Source organism: Rhea pennata, chromosome Z (assembly GCF_028389875.1).
Source record: "Rhea pennata isolate bPtePen1 chromosome Z, bPtePen1.pri, whole genome shotgun sequence".
Classification (NCBI taxonomy): Eukaryota; Metazoa; Chordata; class Aves; order Rheiformes; family Rheidae; genus Rhea; species Rhea pennata.
The window spans coordinates 59,534,113-59,556,084 of record NC_084702.1 but is presented as its reverse complement, the minus strand read 5'-3'; the positions used below and the strand labels follow the sequence as shown (position 1 = coordinate 59,556,084).

Below are 21,972 nucleotides of genomic sequence, written 5' to 3'. Positions count from 1 at the left end.
ATAGAGCTACTGCCTTCTTATCTACAGTAGTTCAGTGTTTACAGTTCTCATGCAGAACAGCCAGGTTCGATCTTCCTCATGCATTTGGGGCATTAACTCCAAATCTCCAATCTCCTCCACAAAGTACAGTAAGTACCTGCCTACTGGAAAATGATGGAAGGAGGGACAAAGGAGGGAAGAAAGTTCTCTGTCTCTGTGGCAGAAAATACACCAATATGCAGGAAGAATTTAATGTTAATGCTAAACAGAGACCAGAAAAGAATTACAATGAGTACATCAGGTCTTCAGCAACATGATCATGACTCAGTTCTGGTCCAAATTCCACAGAATGTTGCATGTATTTTCTTCCGTAAGTATTTCATATAAAATGAAGAAGAGTTTTGAGCAGGAAATAGAAGTAGGTGCCCTGGCCTAGCTCAGCCACATAAAAATCACTTGTACTCCATCTCCTGTTCCCATTTAATCTTTTAAGCATTCTGTGAAAAGCAAACAGATAATATGCAGAAGGTTGACGATAGCAGAACCGTCTTGCTATCATCAGAGTGGTCTACAGATTGGTGATCAGTTCATTTTGTAATATCGGGGGTGGCAGAGTCTTGCTTCTCTTTAGAGTTGCACAGAACCGTATTCTGAATGCCGGGTGTGGCATTCTGAACCCTGAAATGTTAAATTAAGATGCAAAAAAAGAAAGCTATCAGCAGCTGACTATTAAATGAGTAGCTACTGCTCTATCTCACATGGAGCTCAGTTCACTAGCCACGCTCCAAGAACATCTTCTAAATCGAGGCTCTCAGAGAGGATGTATGGATGACTGTCTAGTATATGAATCACTTGCTTCAGCAAGAGGTTGACACTCAGCTTTTATTCTCTGTCAAGACGGTCAAGAAGCAGAACTGTTGGTAACCAGTGAAATAAATGTCAAAAAGCAATGTGCCTATGAAGAGTCATAACCTCCAGAATTTGGTGGCAAATCAGAAATTTGAGTTTAGATGCATACATTTTCTAATCCTATTTAAGATACTTCTGTTCTTTTATCCGTAAGTTTGTGAAATATATTCTTTTAGCTACTAGCAACAGAAGAAAAAATATCCTTTTAAGAAACATATTATTTGGAGTCATAGTCAAAATTCCACTAAATCAGTTGGACTACACCTATCCAGAAATAAGATGTAGTAAGGAAAGAGGCTGCCCACAGTAATACTGAATCCCCATAAATAAAAAGCATCAGTAGAATTTAGCAAAATTGTACGTCTCCAAAGTAAATGAAAGATAAAACGCCCCAACACATTTTTTTAAAAAAGAAATAGTGTCTCCCATTACTAAATGCTTCTAGAATTTTTGACTCGCTCATTGGAAATCATGACTAAAGATAGTATGAATGCAAAGTAAAAACGCTTGTCTCAAAATTCTAAGTCTCTTCCCAATAAATCCTTAGATTATTATTTTTTTCCGTTTTTATTTTATTACCTGGAAAAAATATAAAATAAGTAATTTACGAGCGGGGAATCATTCAGTCAAAACTCATCTATTGCAAAACATGAAAATATTTTTAACAAAACTTAAGTTACCTGAGAACAATCAAATGCTGCTGAGCAAGCCACTTAATGTTAATTACTATTTGATATAAATACTATTACAATCTCCTAAATATATTAATCAATCTCTATGTTTACAAAATGTGTTTGTTTCTCTGACCTAAAAGATACCTGAATCATATCTTATCACTGAAGACTAAAAAAATATACAATTATCTTGGTTTTCAACAAGTACATAAACATATGAGAAAGTGTGAAAATTGCTTAACTTGTGTCACATATTGCTTTCTTTCAGTATAAAAACAAACATTCAGAATTTACATTCCAGACAGAAGTAGCAAGATTTGACATTGGCTTCAATGGAAGCTGTACACAACTCTTACTTTTTTGAGTTCATTCTTGTTTTCAGTACCAATATATTAGAGTCAGCATTTTCACGCTTTTGTGAGAAAATCATATAAATATATCATACATCATATTTATATAGAGATTTAAATACATTGTATTTCCAGTAACACTGAATAGAAGAAAAAGCAATTTCTCATTACATTAAAATGGTATGAGCAGTAATAACACTGCTAAGCTATATCACTCACACAGGAAAAAGTTAGTACTTGTTCACAATCCTGTCAAAATGCAATCAGAACCAGAAGCTTAGCAGGATCTAAAGCCTAAATAATAAAAAAATTATATTAAAAATTGTAACATAGTTCTGCTGTATAAAAGGCTGGATGTGAAGGTCTTGAAAAGCTACTGAACTTTCTTAAAGGGCTGGCGATGTTGACAGCTCCCAAGGATTATATATTCATAAGTAAAGCCTAGAGGAGGTAACTAAAAGGGAATAATATACAGTCAACACATACAGCTGCAGAATTTCTCATACGGACAGTCTTATTTGTTAGTACTGAGATTATGCCTAGATATTCCAACCAGAATTAAGGAACCACTACAACAGACAAAAAGAGCTTACAAACTATCAGTGACAAGACATGATACAAAGGAGTCTTCCACTGAACAACCTTTTCTACTCATCCGTTAGTTCCTTCTTGCACCTTTCCTTTTTATTCTTTTGAAGTCATAGATTCATTTTTGAAGAGGTGGAATTATATTCTACCTTTTTAGGGAGTGACAGGAACTATTTAAAACCTTTCTGCCTTGATTTTGGTGCTCTACTTCTGGTGTAAAAAGGCAGATAATAGCTAGGGAATAAAAAAATATTGTTCTGCACGTAAAACAATGCGTATTTTAAAATTCACTGTCTCATTTCTGTGTTTCTTGAGGCCCTGTTAACAGTTAACAGAAGCTGCTGAAAGGAGATGCTTTTCTAAGGGTTCAGGATATAAAGCAGACAATCTTCTGTAAAACAAATTCAAAAAAAAATCTATTATCTTAAAACTGCATAGAGCTAGAGACAGATTCAGCTATAAAGTTTGTGAAAGGCTATCTGTCTTATGATATCAGATTATATCTAAAATGTGGTACAATAACAGAAAATTTGGAACACAACCAACAGCGTTAGGCTGGTAAGTTAATGAAAATTAAAAAAAAAAAATTAAATATAATGGGAATATCTGAAAAGAATCTTTTTTGATATAAAAGCTCAATAAAATTACATTTAATTCCTAATTCCTTATGGAACCAAGCTGAATGGTTGAACAACAAATTGATACATTTTTCTTTTGTTTAAGTAAAAATAATGTATATTATGGAAAAAAGCGTATTTGTCCAAAAAAGTCTTTCTTCAGTTGAGAAGAACAGAGAGTTATATAAGGCATGAAGTACAAGACATCAAGGAAATGAGCCACAACCACATCTAATTGCATACACCGGCATGCAATCAGAATATTTCTTGCAATCCAAAGACTAAAGTTCAGGAAGAGTTTTCCAAGAGGCAGCAGGACAAAACCAAACCTCTAAATTAACTGATTTTAAGATGAAGTTTGATCAGTTTATAAAAGGAATTATATGATATGGCTGCATTTGACAACAGGAATGTGGAGTTTGGAGACTCGGGAAATCCTAGCTTCAAGTATTCCAAAGGCTATTTTGAGGTAAAATAGGTGAGACAAGACTCCTGGATAGCAAAGAACTGCAAAAGTATATGGCTTTTGTGCCCTCAGACTGGCATGTGATGCAGTTCCATTGAAATCCATCAGAGACCAACAACAAATCTGCCTTCTTCTCTCTACTGCATGAATTCACATCCTTCAAATTTAATACTTCAATCAACTAAAGTCATGACTTGGTTTACAGTATAACAGATATCACCATATTTAGCAAAAAATATTAATTCTTTAAAGATAAAGAAAACACCAATTTTTAGGTCTGCCTATCACTGTATGTTGCTAAGAAAGCTGATTCTTTATATTAATGTGATTATTTGAAGAAAATCCGAGCAGCTTATTCTGGCTTTCTACACAATAAAACAATCATCTCTTCTCTCTAGCTATTTGCCTGTTCAAGACGTATGGAAATGAAAATGACTATTGACACTTTTACATTTTTACTATTTTTAATATTTACCGTACTATGTTGTATTTTACTGTTGTTATGTTCAGTTCATAATCTCTTGACAAAATAACAAAACTGACAATATAAATGAAAAGAAAAAAGAAGTATGAATGACAAAAATTGCTTCAATACTGATTATCAATTGTGTTTTGAACTTCTCATTAATCCTTAACCTGGCAAGCAACAGTAGAAAATGTACTATTAGTCAGTGGTGAGAGCTCTCGTCCTGACTATTGCCAATGGGCTAAAATTGAAAATTTCCTCACCTCTGACCAGTCCAAAGCGACCCATTGTGGGGGACACGACTGATTGTTACAGGGCTCTTTTTCAATAGGCCGGTGCGTTATACAGTTGCTATTTTCCAGTGTCTCTTCCTCAGAAGGTCCAATCTTTCTGATACAGAGAACTGTTCGTGAACGCGTTCCTCCGTCACAGGTCTTACTGCATTCTGACCAATCTCCAATAAACCATCTGGATGGAAAAAGTTAGGAAATTCAGTTAATGTATTTTGGAAGTGAAGAACATAATTACACACACCAAGAATTCAAATAGTTTAAATTACTAAACCAATCAATGTTAACAATACACAAAAGTCATAGTGAAATAAAATAGAAATTCACGGACCTTTTCAATGGTACATTTTGATTTATACCTTACTGCAGTAATATCTTCCAATAAAAAAGCACTTTGTATTTTTCAGAGCAACGGTTTCCAACCTAGCCTATAGTAGTTGAGTGCTGAGCCTGAAAAAAACTTCAATCATTTAAGTGGATTTGCACTGGAGGCACATGAAATTATCCATCTAGAAGTGGGTTGCAGCTGGAAATGTTTGGGAACTACTACAGTAGATTAAAGCATAGGTTAAAAGCCAAGATGCTTCCCTCTCTAGTATCATCACAGTGGGTGCCGTTTTTCCACTTGCAATAAATTTATTCTGAAAATTGGGTTTTCCAAGATTTTTGTCTGGTTATGAAACATGTATAAATTTTTGTATAAAATGCAATATAGAAATGCAAACCACTCTTATGTTTTAGAGTAAGAAATGCAAACACTAGTAAAATGGAATCCATCATATAAAAATGACCTTGACACAAACGATTTACATTATTGCAGGATAGCTAGAGGGAACTTCCAAGTGTTTGTGTGTAGATGATAAAAATGAAGAGATGCGCAGTATATTTAGATTACTTAAGTGTTGCTGTAGAGGAGATTAAAACAGCTGTTCAACTGGCTATGAAGTTCAAATTTTGCTTTTTTTAATGATGAAAGGCTAATGCAGTTCAGTTCAGTGGAAATATCTCTTCACACAGTTATGTCAATATAAATGTATGTTTTTATCATATCTTATAGTAATAGCTTCTTTGGTTTTGCAGGGCTCCATATCAAAGGTAGGAAGGAAAAAGTATGCATTGAGGAAAGTGTTAAATGAAGGACAGGGAGGGCAGCAGTGCTAGGAAGCTATCTGGAGTGATACAGGTTCCCTGTCCCAGAAGCCTTATATTAATCTCATTTGATTAAAAAAAAAAATTAAGAGAGAATTCCATCATCAACCTGCTTTTGTCTATGGAGGGTACCCAGTGAGGTGGGGTATCACTACAGCTCTGTTGTCACGTAATTTGCAAGACAAAAAAGTATTAATATGTAACAGAAGAAAACAAGTACAAAGGAAAGTGCTGAGCATAGGTGCAGAGTTAACTCCTCAATCACAAATTGAAGCACTCCTTCCTCCGCTTAGCATAAGGCATTCTTTGGGATATACAATGTTTTCATTATACCTCTACTCTAGCCAGATGCTGCCTACTCTACACAATGTTAAGCACTTAAGGTTAAGCTACATTCAAGCCAAATGAAGTGGCATCTCATAACTGGAACCATGTTCTGTCAATTAACATAAAGTAATATAACCAAGACTGAAACATTAAGGACTCCTTCCTTCCTTCCTACATATACTATCCTCTCTCATCTAACATCCACAATACAGACAACACTTAATTCCCAGACACACAGATGATTATGTTACAGCAAACACTGTTCCATTATTTATTGTAATATCCAGCAAGTAGGTCCACAGCAAAATTCTTACTTTCTACTCTTTTGCCTTAGAGCAGGCGAAATGCTAGTAGGATTCATTGTTTCAACTTGTCCATGGCTTCTGATTACATTTAATATGACTGTTAGATAAGTTTTATTTTGCCACATTCTTATGGACATACCTAACAGTATGGCTCAGGGTCAGGAAAACAGAAGTTCCCACTTAGTTTTACAGCCACGACACTTGCTTTGTAGGCTGCACTGAAACTTACCTAACAGTTTGAACTCACAAGCAAATGGATACGTCAGAAGAAGGAAAGGGTAGGAATTTCCCCTAAAGGCTCATCAATGACAGCCATGCATATTTTATCTTCAACGCGTATGGATGGGATTTTTAAGTACCAGATCCTACGTGGCACATTTGGTCTTCAGTATCTCATATGTTGATTAGATACATTGACGTGAATCATCCCTGCAAAATACTAAGCTGAGTCTAGCATGCTGCCACATGCCAGAAAACATCAGGCGTATCAGTCATCATGGCTGTTCTTACAGATATGCTTGGGATTTGCCTCCCAAGATCTGTCATTTTATGAAATCTCTGTCAAAGAAGATGTGCTGCTATGCTTCTGTGTATTACGGAACATACTGTGGTAGGAACCTGAATCAATGCTGTAATTTTTCTCTGGCAATTTTGAGCCTAGTGAGGCAGAGAGATGCCAATCAATCTGTCATACTCCCTCAACAGTTTAATTTTTTTATTCTTTCGCATGAAGCTTACACTTTTACCATGGTAGGGAGGATAAAAGTCTCTTTAGAGCTTTGGAGATGCTGAAGTGTTGATCTTTGAGTTGGTACCGTCATTTGCTTATGTACCTTCTCAGGAACCTTCTATGTTTCTACTGTGTCACAATACAGTATTATACATCTTTTACAAAAAGAACCATAAAGCAATCCAAGGATCCAGAGACAGTTACCAATACTTTTTCATGAAATCTGGAATTTCATGAGTTATTACTGCAATGTAAGTGAATACAGTCTTCGCTTCTGTTCAGGTGCCTAAAGTATAACGTTACTGGCATTCAGTAAGAAAAAGAAATGCGAGACTTCGCATTTTCGGTAACCACCACAGGGAAAACACAACTGTGTTAATTAAAGAAAGGAAGTATTTGGCCACTGTGTTTAAAGAGAAAGCCTTACTGATAAATAAATCTTCCAGCAAAAAAAGTCTAACATGTTTGGGGAGTTATCTCAAAAGATGGTATCTGAACAGCTTCCTTCTGGACTACTTACAGGATTATGAATCAAGAATCCCTCCTCAGGTGTCTGGCACTTTGTATTCACCCTATGGGGAGTATCAGAATGGAGATGCGGACTGAACTGCTTTGATATATTCAAAGCAGGTGCTTACTAGTACTTGCTACCCAGCTCTAGAAGTAGTACAGCCAAATGAAGGAAACTCCCTGAATTTTGATGACTTGAGTTTCACTATATTCATCAATGTTCCTGCTGCAGTGGATAGAGAATCCAAAAAAAGTGTCTTGCTTTGTTTTTGGTTTTTAATGATGTAATTGCAAAAACAAAAAAAATTATCATGTCAGAATAACAATGTTAACATTAATTTAAGAAGTGCTAATTTGCTAATTCGCTAGTAATTAATTCACACAAGGAAAGGGATAGGGATGTGTTTAGTAAAAAGGTACTGACTGAACATGATCACTTGCCATGTTCTGTTCTTAGTTACAGGGTGAGAAAATGTAGTCAGTGCAGATACAGCCATGACAAGCAGCATCATCCCAACAGAATCCACAAGCACACAGGTATGCACAGACTGAGGGGACAATGATTTAGATTCTTCTGTGAGGATAGCATATTCACATTCAAATACACATTAGCTTAGAGCACTGTAATGACTTCACTTCCCTTTACCTAATGTCGACTGAATATCGTATATGACATGGGGGAATAAGTGTAGAAGAAACTACTCTGACATCATGCAACCTCTCACCAGGTCCAGGGAAGGAGTTGCTACCTTAGGAGGACACTGATTTCAAAGATTTCTTGGACTTTAAGGCATTAAAGTCTTGTCTTATTTCTCTTCGTATCCTTTTAGAAACTGTAGAAGACTGCAGTGTGTCTTTACTGTATTGTTTTTATACTTGCTCAATATTAACCATTTTCATGCCATATTAATATATAGGTACAGATTATCACCCAACTTAAACAGACCAGTGAATCAATAAATCATTACCATCTCTTTCATTTTTTTCCTGGAAGTTTTAATTGTCTTAAAGCACAAGAATGAGCCGTTGCACATGTGATGAAATTATTTTCCTGTACAAAATACCACAGCTCTTTCTAAACAGTTTGTAGTAAGATTAAGCTATGGTATAAGATTAAGCTATGGTATATGTCTTTCCCAAATTTCATTTTCAAACAAATGAGCTGCTGTGTTTCTCATTATCTTTTCAATATATAACATACAGCTATCTTTAAAAATAAAACCAAAACCACTTAAGCAATTATGCCCCTAATCCTAAAGGCACACAGCATTTTTGAACATCACTGAGCATCCAGGAGAGAAAGTTGTCGCACAAAACTACCGTCAGTAGATGGTTTGGCCTACCAGCAATCTCTATGTTTACTATTTCCCATCTGAAAATGTCAATCCAAGTTTTAAGGTAATGCATCTTAAAAATATGGCAAATCTTTAGTATGTAATGTAAGCATCTATGGGAATGGGAATGTACATAGTCTCCCCTCACCTCAAGATTCTTCTGTCATTACTGCCTCAGGAATGGCCTCCAGTTCTGTTCACCACACTTGACACTTCCATTCTAAAAAACTGCTTTGGGATTATCTTTTTACTTACAGTGACCACCTTGATTTTTTTCTGTAGTTCGAACAACACTGCTCTCTCAATCAAATCAGGCCTCTTCTAGGTTACAACCAATCTTCCACAACTGATTCCAGAGGAATAAGAAACCATAACCAAAACCAAAACATATATCCTATCTGATAAGACTAGACCCTAATGTTAAATCAAAATTTTATACCGCATTTGGTCAACAGTATTTATTACATATTATAGACTTTTCTATCCATGTGAAATAGATGCCTATCTTAGTAATTAATAACTTACTCAGGTGGACAAGGCTCAGTGTTGCAGGCTCTTTGGTTTTCTGGAGGCTTACTGTCGGGATCACAGTAATTGTTCTGCACAAGGGAGCTGTCATCCAGCCTTTTACATACCACCTCTTGTTTCTGCACACCTTGAGATGAAATTAAACACCATTAATTAGTAATTCTTACTCTTCTTCTTATTGACTAAAAGCGTTTTTCACCAATTGATAATTAATCCTACTATACAATTTTAACTGGCTGAATGCTCTTGACATCTGAATCGCCTGAACTGACTGAATGTCCCCTGACCACACAAAATTTTTCATTTTCTTTCAATTTTAGGCCACCCCACTGAGAGAGGACTTGAAACTGCTGTTGTTTCCTAAAACAAAGAGAATATATTTACAGATTTACAAATAGATTGATTTTATTTGTATTTTGCACAAAACTCATTTTCTGTCTATCCTCCTCTCCTAGTAAAAGGCATTTCACTTTCCAAAGACAATATCACCAAACAGAATGTGGTCACACTTCAATGAAAAATTATTGTTTATATGCCCTGGTATAATACAAAACAGAAATACTGGGATTCAGTCTTGCATGTTTATACATGTCATCCTATAAACATTTTCTTCATTAAAATAACATAAGTATTATTCATTTTGAAAGATGCAGCTTTTCTCTGTGGATGCTCATTATGTCTGGCACTCCCAGCTCCTCTTTCATTATTTAACCATCAACAGGCAGTTCAGAATTGATTATAATTCCCAAAGCACAGCAAAAAATCACAGTCATGGCAATATTTTAAGTTAACACTTCAAGTAGATTTTTCAATTTAAAAAACAGGATGTAAAGAAAGGTGTTAAAAAAACACTGATATGACAACAGAGCAGCTCAGAGTATTGTTGTAAACATGGTACACATGGCCTCCTCTGTTTTTAGAGCAAGCTGTGTGATGTTTGCTGGGATATCAAGACTTTGGATCTGCAATTCATACACATTATTGAATATGAGTAGTCATAATATTGAAACAATGGGATTATTTTATAATATAAAGGTTGCAAAAAGCCCTAACCAGGGCTGTTTTCTTAAAAACAGAAGCAATTTTTTAACTTTTTCCAAATTGTGAAATGCATACAAACACATAGGAATTAAAACATCTTGGCTTAAAATATCAGCCAGCTTCATTTTACAGCTCTCTCTTCATTTAAGACAAGTTTTACAGGAGACAGACATTTGCAGTAATAAAATTAATTATATATTTTCAGACACTAAACATCCCACTTTAAAAAATATGTGACATTCTTAGTCTTTTTGTTTTTTTTTTTTTTTTAAACTAGCTAAGCAACTTACCTATTGGTTGTTTCCACTGTTAGTCATTAAGGGCAAGAATCAAATCTCCTATTGTGTGGTTCCTAAATTGAGACCTATATGGAAGTCAGCTATTTCACTCCCAAGAGTGAGTAAAGTAAAATGTCCCTTTGATGTTCAGTGCTGAGAACATAGGGAAATGGCAACCCTCATTTGCATGACAGTCTTGAAGAACCCTCTTAGATGTTGCAGATACACGAGCAGTAGGTTTGATCCTTTCTCAAGTCTGATGGATTCCTACTTCCCCTGAGAATACAGTAACTTCAGTGACTAACCCAGTGGTTAATTTAGTCAGCTAAAATGGCAAGACTGTTGTTGCTAGTCTGTAGATTATTTTGACTTTTAATGCAATTACAGTCTAATGTAAAAAGTACAAACCATCTTGAGAGCAAGGACCAAAAACCATAGCTGCCTGTGCTATGTTTTACATATGTGTTACAGATTAAATCCCTTTTTTGTTTTCTTTCCTCTGGCTCCATGAATCTCGCATCCGTGGTTGCACTGTGGCTCAGAACAGTTTTGTTAGAAAATCTTCACCTTCCCTACCCTCCTAGTTTTCTCAACTATTCTACAGCACACAGGGTATTCTTCTCGTAATGCACTTCCATTATAAATCTCTTCAAACTGAAATAGGGAACTGCAAGTATGGACAAGTATGTTATAATTACCATAGCATCCTGCAAAGTATCACCCCCTACATAGAGTAAGCCTTGTCAAAACACTGGGTCTCAGGAAAACTCAATAGTCTGGATCCTACGTACATAAAAATGCTTCTTGTGTGGCCCCATCTCAGATGTGTATCGTATGTTCCTGACAGGAGAGGAGATTGCTCAACATACCATTTATGGCAGATCCCTGTTTAGCATGTGAGGGCATTGTATCAACCCTCAAAATGATGCGTCCTCCATTAACAACATCAAGACCAAAAGTATCTAATGCTGGAGTCTTGACTCCTCTGAAGTATCTAAATTCAGAGTCCCAGCTCTGTTACTGGGGAGATATATATCTTTTTTTTTTTTTTTTTTTTGCTTACAGCAACATATAATTTTCCCAAAGCAGGCACTTTAGAACAGGCTGTAAATCATTTCACAAATGTCTGACATCTCAGGATATCCGTGAACATTTTAAAGTAAGATTTATTATGAAAAATGTATTGATTAACATGAAGTATACGTCCTACAATTAAGCCAGGTAAACCAATGAGTATATCCATTTGTTTTATCTTTACGCATGTATCTGGATGTCACATTAGACAGTTGTAGGTAATACTAACACAGTATACAGATGTGTTTTCTGATTGAATCTAACATACACAAATATACATAGACAAACTAAAAAGAAAATACCATTACCGAACAATATTTAACCTCTACTTCTTGCAAGTTTTCAATTTATGTGCTTTATATGTTGGAAAAATGTATTTTGCTAGTAGTTAGTCCAATGGAAATTGAGATACAACTCAAATTATTAGTATATGGGCCCCAGAAGGGCCTGGAGGACATGTCCTCCACAGTTTCTGTGTTAATACACACATAATCTCTTTCATATATTCATTCATTAGGTAATAAAGGACATCACAATCTCACACCGAGATATTCTATTCACAGCATTCCCGGTACCTAGTATTTTATTACAAAACATGACATAAAGCTTAAATTCAGTGAGATCCTACAAAACATTAGCAATTAAATAAACTTGGAATATAAGAACATGCAACAAAACCCAGCACCTTTCTACCACAGGGAACCACTCTATATAACCCCTTCACAAACTGATCAAAGTCCATCTTAACCCCAGGTGCATTTTTCATCTCTGACCTTCACAACTTTGGCTACTGGAAGTATTCTAATCTCCATTTGAGATATATTAATGCACAATTTATAGCATATCTAATATGCTATAATTTATATAATATATAAATATAAATATATTTATATAATATAATGTTCTTAAGTCAACACATTCTTTCAGTTTAAATAACTCTGCTTTGCTAATCAAGCCAATTCTTGCAGTTTCTGCATGGAAGCTAGATATGCAAATTCCTTGATCATCCTCGCAACACTTCTGTGCACATGTTCATGCTTATTATAGCTACTATACAAACTGTCCTTGCAGAGAGATTTTACTAGTGCCTTAGGCAGTGTCATTAAAACTCTCAAAGAAATACATCCTAAGATCATATTTGTCTTTATCATGACTGCAGAATAATACCCCACTCCTTCCCTAAATGTCTCCTAGCACTGCATTATCAGCAAATTTCATTGTAGCTATTTTCTTATGCTACAATCAGAACAAAAAAGCCTGAAGTCGTATGAGTCACATGACAGATCTATAAGGGGATTCCTAACACTGACTTTTGGTCCAATAATACACATTTTAAAAGTGCCTCTAGTCTACTAATCTTATTTAATTTTTTATTAGGTGTAGGTAATAAGCACTTTACTTAAGTCTAGTTGAATAAATTATCACATTTCTTTAGTCTAGAAAATATGTAATAAAATTAGATAGCTGGCTAGTCACACATGACTTATCATGTCATATGTTACCCCATTTCTCATTAAATTCTAATTTAATTTCTAATTTTCTATTAATAAATCTTCAGCTATGCTTTTCATCAAAATTTCAAATCAGTACTACAATTTTTTATCTAGCTCTCTATATATGCACATACATACAGTGAGACACAATTTACTTCAATTCTTTTACTACTATTTTAGTAGAGAAAAACCTATAAATCACTGTAAGAAGAGGGGAGACAAATCTTTACTAAGTCAGGCTCCTCTTGTCTTTAATCTCATCCTTTGATTCCTGAGAAATAAAAAGGAGATCTAAATGCCTTGGAAGCTATGACAAGATGATTCACTTGAAATCCTATTACCTATGTAAATATTACAGTTTTAAGGTAGAGGCATCAGATGAGATAATAATTAAGATATGGCAATTAAGATAACTAAGATATGACGAGCATGTCACCTGAGTAGAAGAGGTTTTTCTTTGCATTTCCTACTCATACTTCATCACAAGGAAAAACAGTATTTAGAAAGAGTCAAGCCAGACACTGCCAGTAACACGGTGCTGCTACTTGACAGAGAATTTATGTTCAGCTCTAACTGATGAATAATTATTTATCCTTTCCATGACGAACTGTCTTAATTCTCTTGGTTACTGATATAATAATACGTTGCTCTCATAATTAAGTTTCATTCAAATGTAATTGCTTAAAATAATTTATGCATACTTTAAAATTACACATTTTAACAATGCATGCCATTCTATCAACTATATTTACAGGATATTTCAGATATTATGATTTCACTAAAATTCGTACTGACATCATAGGCGTTTCTTTCCAGGCTTTGGCTAAAACCTGGCAACCTCAGGAAATTCATTTCTCAAGAGCTATGCAATAAGAAAATACTCTGAAATACTATGAACACACAGTAATATTGTGCTCAGTTTTCAAAAAAAATTTATACCAGCCATGATATTTACTGAATGCAGGTCAGGTAGTGTATCGCCCTTAAGACAGCATTTACCACTATTCATTCACAAAGCAAAGATTCGATTCTTTAATCCATGTCAGTTGGACATGCTAGCTCAGTTTTAAAATGTTCTACAGCACTTTGCCATACAGTATGTGCTTTGTCATATAAGAAACGTAAGCATGGACTAAGTAAACATTAAATTATTGCTGTCTAATTACAGTGTTACTTAATATTATGTAAACAAAATTCAGATTCTAACTTCAAAACACAAAAAATAAATGGAGAAAAACTAGCACCACCATTTTTACCCAGAAAACAGGTACAACTTAGTTAAGCCCTGTGGGCCTTGAAAATATCTTTCTAAATTATCAACTCTTCTGAGTATATGGTCTCTGAAAATAATCTAAAAAGCACAGCTAAACAAGCTCATTTAAGCTCTTCAGGGAAAAATTACAAGCAATAATAGAGAAATACTCTGCTTTCAAATCTACAGATTTATAGTTTATAATAAAAGACATAAAATGTCCTCATGACTGGTCAATGCAATCCTAATAGAAAAGAAAACTCCAGTGGTTTGATGACCATATTCCCTAGAGATCTGAGATGTTTTACAGATTTCAATTCATAAATAGTCTACAAGACTTTCAGCAGCCAAATTTAAAATTACATGGAGCACATTTTATTCTTATATTAAAATTGCAGTCATGTAAATGCTCTATCTATTTTTAAAAACAACCCCCAAAAATTGTGTTTTGCAATTGCAGCAATTAATTATGAAGATGCCAGTACCAATACATAGCAAGTCTTGCATCACTAAAACTAGTGCATGCTGGTTAACCCAGACATACTTTCTGAGCTCACTCATCAGATCACAAGATATTCATCACAGAGCCAAACTTACATTTTACTTGATGAAGACAAGTATGTTTTATTTGTCCAAAGACAGTATTATAATTCATCTGAGGGCATGAAAGAAAAACACAGTAGGCACCGTTGGTACAACAGTGATCAGCAAAGGAAAATGAACAGCAATCAAATTACTTTTAATAATATACTGACTGAATATTTCAAAAAACCACGCAAATACCTAAGATATTTAACTCATCTGGAGATGAACTCTAATGGAACGAAAATTAAGACCAATCCTTGGGATACCTGGTAAATTCCAGATAATAAGGCTTTCATCTTAGACCTTTATTAGGAATGGGATACAAAAGAAACACAACGGACATGTACTTACTGTAGTTTATTTTTAACGTCTACAAAAGTAAAGCTATACAAATCGATTTTTTCCTTTAGTTCTTGGATTTTTTTTAAACAACAAATTAGCAGCTCACTTTCTTATTAAGAATACTCATGTTTCTGAACGAAGTCAGATGCTTGCCCTTGGAAAGCTACAAGATACAAGAAAAGACAGGCATGAGAATAAAACTATAATTCAGTGATCTCTAAGTAATATATATTGTCCTTTTCTCTTTCAGTACTTTCTTCCTCTCCTTCCAACCTTCATTTTATTATTTCCTATTTCTCAGCATTCAAGTTTCTCCTTAGGAAAGGGGAAACTTCCCCTCACTTCCTTCCCTTTATATATATTGTGCTACACTTTGGAATTGTTTTCCTGTAGTCTTGTTCAAACCTACCACGATTTCACAGAGCCCTACAGTATAAAAAAAACATAGTTGAAACACAAAAATTTGCAAGCAGGTCTAACAGAGGCTTTGAATAGCACTGGTACTTGAAATAATTGTTCCCTAATTCAGCACATCTGTCGCACAGCTCTGAGCAGGCATGCATTTTTACAAAGATTTCCCCTTCAAATATGACTACATAGTATTATATAAAAAATAATACACTTTTTCTTTACTAGATAATGAATCTATGGTAAAGGCTGAGATTTAATTTGTATCAACACTGGAAATACTTAAACGAGATAGTAATAACTTTTCCTTTCTAAAACTCTTTACTCAGAGTAGAACAGTTATCGATGAAATTAAAGGAAAAAAAACCCAAAGTTATTATGGAGAACATCTGTAGTTTAGTGCTACAACAGTGTTCCCAGAGATGAAGAACTAGCTCAGGTAGAATGAATTTTTATTTTAAAGAGAAGTTTTTCCACATAGAAAATGCTTGTTCTGGTGTACAAAAAGACAAGCTGCAATTCTGCGTTTCGAATCCTAAGAACAGATACTAAGAGACAGGCAGGTCCAGCAAGATACTAAAAACGAATGAAACCATGTGCTCCGCTTCATGACATTCAACACATATCCTCAAGTTCACAACACAGAAACATCACTCTGGTAGGCTGTAACAACACTCCTAACACATTTTAACTTCTTTGAATCAGAAAGTATATAAGCAAATAATATGCTTATATTATTTGCTTAAAGCAAAAAATAACTGTGCTTTAAGAGTCATAGACCTGGTCAAATGCTATGTGCAATATAGTCAGTCTGATATGGGGGGGGGGTGGCCTAAATAGTGTGGATGTGGACATGAGGTAGCCTGTAATGCAGCCTCAGGAGGGGAGGCCAATTGGTTCCTGTTTCATAGAGCAGCCACAGCCACAGCAAACAACATACAATTTCACAGCTACCCTTGAATCTGTCATTTCCAGGTAACTTCTTTATGTTGCTAAGATAGCTTTTTAAGTTAACATGTACACCTAGACAAAAAGACATAACATCAGAACACAGACTTGTTCAGAGATGCGTACAAGTGAAGTATGTTCATTAGAATTTATATTCACCTTCCTATTCTCTGCTTTAATATAAAAGTATATCTAGCTGGACTTCATCTACAGCTTTCTTAGATGAAGATGGAGTATCGTATTCTCAAACCTTTTCTAACCTTCAATGTCTTTACACTACAGGTCTGCTGTACAAATTACAGCAAGAGGCAGAGAAACATTGATGCCTTTCATCTATTTACAATCTGTACCCAAATGATGTTATTGTTTTTTCAACATCATAAATAAAAAGTAATTTCCTCACAAGTATTTCTCGCACATGTTCATTACTTTAAAAACAAAAAACAAAAAAAAAACCAAACCTTTCAGTGGGCAGTTCTTTAATTTTTGAGCTTTTATCCTTTGATATAGAGCAAAATTTCTCTTCTAAAGACAAGTGTTCAAATAAATAGAATTTCAGTACTGGACCTCAGAAAGAATCCTACAGAAATAAACAAAGCCATGCAGTGGCTTCATTTCTAAAATTTCTTACACTTCATATTTATATTAGCTAACTTTTCTAGTTATTGTGTCTGTCTCCACAATCTCTGTCTCCCTTTTCTTTTTCCCTGACTCAGCTCCTTTATAGAATTGTGTCTTCTTTTGGCATATGGTAAAAGGTGTTTCATAAACTGGGGGGAATAGAAGATATTCATATGGAGAAAATAGATACAGTTTTTACATGAATTACAGCTACAATGAAATATTTATTCTCTGAGTATAGATCTTAATAAGTTACCATAGTATATCCTTGCATTAAGCTGAATGAAAGGAGAAAAAAGTGCCATGTTTAGTCACCATAAGCTACTTAAGAAAACCTTTTAATAGAAAAAAAAAATCAAATGAGTAATCAATATACACAGACTGTGAATGTCAGTGACTCACATGTCTTTATTTAAAAGTTAATTAACTATGTCCAAACGTTTTTATCTCGGCAGAAGCCTACTCCTTTAGATCCAATCATTTTCTCTTTATCGTTCTGAATCTGTGACATGACAATGATTTGCATGATTAAAGATACATGGCAAAATTTTATCTCTACCTAAATCAGTGGGAGTTTTCCTATTGACTTCAGAAGGATCATTAACTGCTTGCAGTCATAAAAACAGGACTTGGCAGTACTTGCCAGCTTTGGAAAGTTAGAACTGTCTTTCGCTGAGATGGGCACTTCCCCTGTACCCTTCTACTTCTCTCAAACTTTGGTTTTTCTACTAGACTCACCAATGCTAAAATATTAGTTAAAAAAGCAGTCTGACACATAGGTGGTTACAAGAATCCAACAAATGAACAATAATAATATTAAACAAATTCAGCACATGCCCCTATTTCTCACAAGGCTTTGTTTAGCTGCACAGAAGTGAAACCTTATTGCTCTTTGTCTTACACACAGCTAAGCAAACTGCCAGTACTTAAACAGCAAACAACTCATAACAATCACAGCAGGATCCAGTAGAAAGATGAGTCAAGATGCCTCTAAACACAAACACCTCTAGTTGCAAAAAAAAAAAAAAAAAAAAAAAAAAGGTTCTTTAAATAAAAAGTTGTTTCCTCTTGCTACTGACTGTGCTGCACAGTAGAAAGCTGTAATTCTCAGGTGGATTTAAAGCTCTCTCTCTGATCTTCTGCAATTGAGGTATGTCAGGGAGATGATGCATTCAGTCTCCAGAGAGAAGAAAGATGCTGCTCACACAGCACTTCTACTCACCAGTCCATGCAGCAGCAATGGTGTTGGCTTTGAAGGAAGCCAACTGTCCTGCTCTCCCAGCCAGAGGTAAAGAATTGCATTGGTGGCCACTAGAGGGAGGAGGATTAGGAATACAGTAAATTGTGGGCAAAAGGCACCCATGATCAAATCACATGGGACAACCTACAAATCCCCCACCACTGCCAATAGGCAACAATTCTCAGATACTGCTATGGGCTGGGAGGTATTATCCGGCTGTTATCATCTCCTACAGAAGAGCTGCCAATATCCATCCTGAAGTCTGGTAGCTAGAGGATAGGAGGGCTGACAAGGATCATGTGAAGTACACATACATACATACATACACACAGACACATATCCCTTATTTAGAGTTGCCTTCTGTTTTTTTATCTCCTTACTTAAAACTTCAGATGTCCTTTATCAAGAAAGCTCCTGTGAAAAGCAAACATCCCAGCTTCAAGAGAATCTCAGGAGAAGCATCAGCAGAGACACACTGTGCCAAAATATACTGTATTTAACACAAAAATCTGCACATATTAAATGTAGTTGAAAACAAACAAAATTCAATGTGATAAAATAAATGTTCTTTCACTAAATTAAGTTCTGAAGCGTATCTGAAAGAAATATTTTCAATTAGTTACCCACAAAATTATGTAGTAATGTGTATCTTGCAATTCAGTTTACCCTTTAGCTTGACTGCCTGGTATGTGTCTTACCTCCAGCACAAGTGGCAGAACATTCTGACCAAGGCAAGTGATTCCATGCAAAGCCAACTTCATTGTCTCCACTGCCAGTGCGAGAGATGGGAACATTGAATTTATACCTTATACCCAAATTTTGTTCCTGTAGCAGAATCTGTAGTTGAAAATAACTGGTTATACCATTAAAACAGGCAAGCAGAAGGCAACTACTGTGATATTTAATCTAGGTGTGTGTTACATCTTGTAGAAGGAAAAACGTAGTAACACAAGCCAAAATAGTTCTTTCAGGTATTTCCAAAAGAATCTGGACTAACTTTTAAAACATACACAATAATACTTTTCCTTTGTATAAGGTGAGCTTTCTTCACCACCACCTCCTATTACTACCACAAATTCAGAACTTCTGTCAACTCTTTATTCTTGAAATAACAATTTTAGAAAGCTGACTTTCATGAAATTAACATAGAATCATAGAATCGATAAGGTTGAAAGGGACCTCTGGAGATCATCTAGTCCAAACTGCCTGCTCAAGCAGTCACCTAGAGCATGTTAGACAGGGTTGCTTCCAGGCGGGCTTTGAATATCTCCAGAGAAGGAGACTCTACAACCCCTCTGGGCAACCTGTGCCAGTGCTCTGTCACTCTCACAGTGAAGAAATTAGCCCTCACGTTCAGGCAGAACTTCCTGTGCTTCAGTTTCTGCCCATTGCCTCTTGTCCTGTCACACGGGACAATTGAAAAGAGTTCAGCCCCATCTCCTTGACACCCTCCCTTCAGGTACTTGTACACATTGATAAGATCCCCTCTCAGTCTTCTCTTCTCCAGGCTAAACAGGCCCAGCTCTCGCAGCTGTTCCTCATCTTAAATAATGGAAAATAATTTGGTAGCTGAATAATTTTTTGGGGTCAATGTTAGTTAAAGACACTACTGTGCAAAAATGAAACATGATTTTAAGTCCTAACTAAAATCTTGTGAGGAAAGACCCACACAGTAGATGTGAACCTAGTATTCTGATCTTGCTTATACTTCTTGGGACTATAGTATTAACAACAACAGAGGTCATTTCCCCTTATTGTATTAGCCAACAGAATTAGTTTGATGAAAAGGAGAATTAGCTTTTAATGAATACCATTAACTCTCACTACAGCTTTAGCAACACTAGTCACTATGAGCTTTTGGTTATCCTCAGTTTTGAAGTGTCTTTAAACATATCACCTCTCCAACACTCTGCTCTAAGTGTAGTCTTTGATCCTCTACCAAATATTCTTGTTGCTTATATATCATGTATGCTAAGATTCAGCAATCTGATATATCTTAGAGTTACCTCTCATTCCTTTCTAGTTTTTTAGATTTTGCAGAGGCATATCTACCTATCTCTACTGGACAGAAAAGCAGAAAACTTCTAGGAAGAAGGTCAGTGGCACTGACTAAATGAGGAAGGCATATAATCATCATGTAACTCATTCTATATGGATTCTCTAGTTTATCCGCAGCTGCAGTTGAAAAAAAAAGGGTTCAGGTGTTCAAAAATGTTGCCTAAGATGTAAATACCCAGGGAGCAATCTTTCTATACACAGAAGTGTCATATCTGGCTCAAACAAACCCTAAGCTGCAAATCTGGAAGCTGACAGAATATACTGAAGAAGTATCAACCTGTTCTTATCCTCTTCCTCAACATAACAGTAGGCTCGCTATTGCCCTGTACAATCCACTAGGAGCAACATTTGCCAAAACAACATACTTTAATATAGGTCAAATCATGATACTCTTGAGTATCTGTTCTCCATACTCTTGGTGTGTTTGTAAGAAGTACAGTAACAAATATGGTATACTTCACCCATAGGCCAGGTGCAAAACCAGGTATCTACAGATCTGTTAGGAAAGCAAAATGCACTCTGTACACATCACCATCACAGCCTGATGCAGTTGCTATATGCTGTTTCTCAACACTTTCATGCATCAGAAGTATGCAGAGACACAATACGTATCCCATTTACAGTTTATGCTACCATTATTTTGAAGCACACTGAACACAGAAAGGAAACTCTTTCAGTAAGATTTCCTGGGGTATCCTCACTTTACCCCCCTTTTTCATCACAATGTTTGCCTGTCAATTTTGAAAGGTAAGAAAGTTGAATTAAAAAATTACTGCAAAGTCGCAAACTTGGCAAGTTGTATGCTCTTTGTAAATGCTACCTATTTTGATTCCATTAATGGCCTCATCTTTCCTCATAATATAAGCACATAATCAGAAATATATAAATTATAACTTTACCATGACTATGAGATTTTCTGATGTAGGGCCTAAGGCTTCCAAAGACTCGGGTTCATCTGTTGGTCTCTTGTAATGGAAAGCTGTTCCAGCAACATCAAACTTTCTTGGCCAGTCAATAGTCCAGGCACCATTAATATAGTAGTCATCCTCTTCAGATTTTAAAGCTTAAAAAAAAATACAAGCCACCTAAAAATTGGAAGCAGCATTTACAATAGAGAAGCCATTGCAAATTAAACTACTAATATGTCAGATGTATGTGAACTTCACACATAAAAACCTTTTCTTTATCACTGGTCAAAATACTCCTCATACAGTTTGACAATATTGCCTTTATCATAATCTTCAATGGGCAGGCATACTTTGCAGATTTCAACACACATGTGCTACAAGAAATAAAAGAGAATGCCACATGCAATTTGCAATATGTATTTAACCCTAAAGCTGAGCCCACCAGCAATGTATTCTGTTCTACATAGATGTATGCAGGTGTCAAATTTATGATCAGCTCCCA

The 21,972-nt window shown here is 35.4% G+C and overlaps 1 protein-coding gene across 1 annotated transcript in view; it reads right to left on the bottom strand.

Annotated features, from left to right (window-relative positions):
* The window catches only part of ADAMTS6 (ADAM metallopeptidase with thrombospondin type 1 motif 6), a 144,452-nt gene that overhangs the window by 10,924 nt on the left and 111,556 nt on the right, over positions 1–21,972 (bottom strand). The window contains exons 18-21 of the mRNA XM_062599217.1: positions 21,462–21,625; positions 19,203–19,341; positions 9,220–9,349; positions 4,313–4,517 (exon numbers count right to left, since the gene is read on the bottom strand). Of these exons, the coding sequence (XP_062455201.1) occupies positions 4,313–4,517; positions 9,220–9,349; positions 19,203–19,341; positions 21,462–21,625 (638 nt within the window). The remainder of the gene's footprint in view (positions 1–4,312; positions 4,518–9,219; positions 9,350–19,202; positions 19,342–21,461; positions 21,626–21,972) is intronic.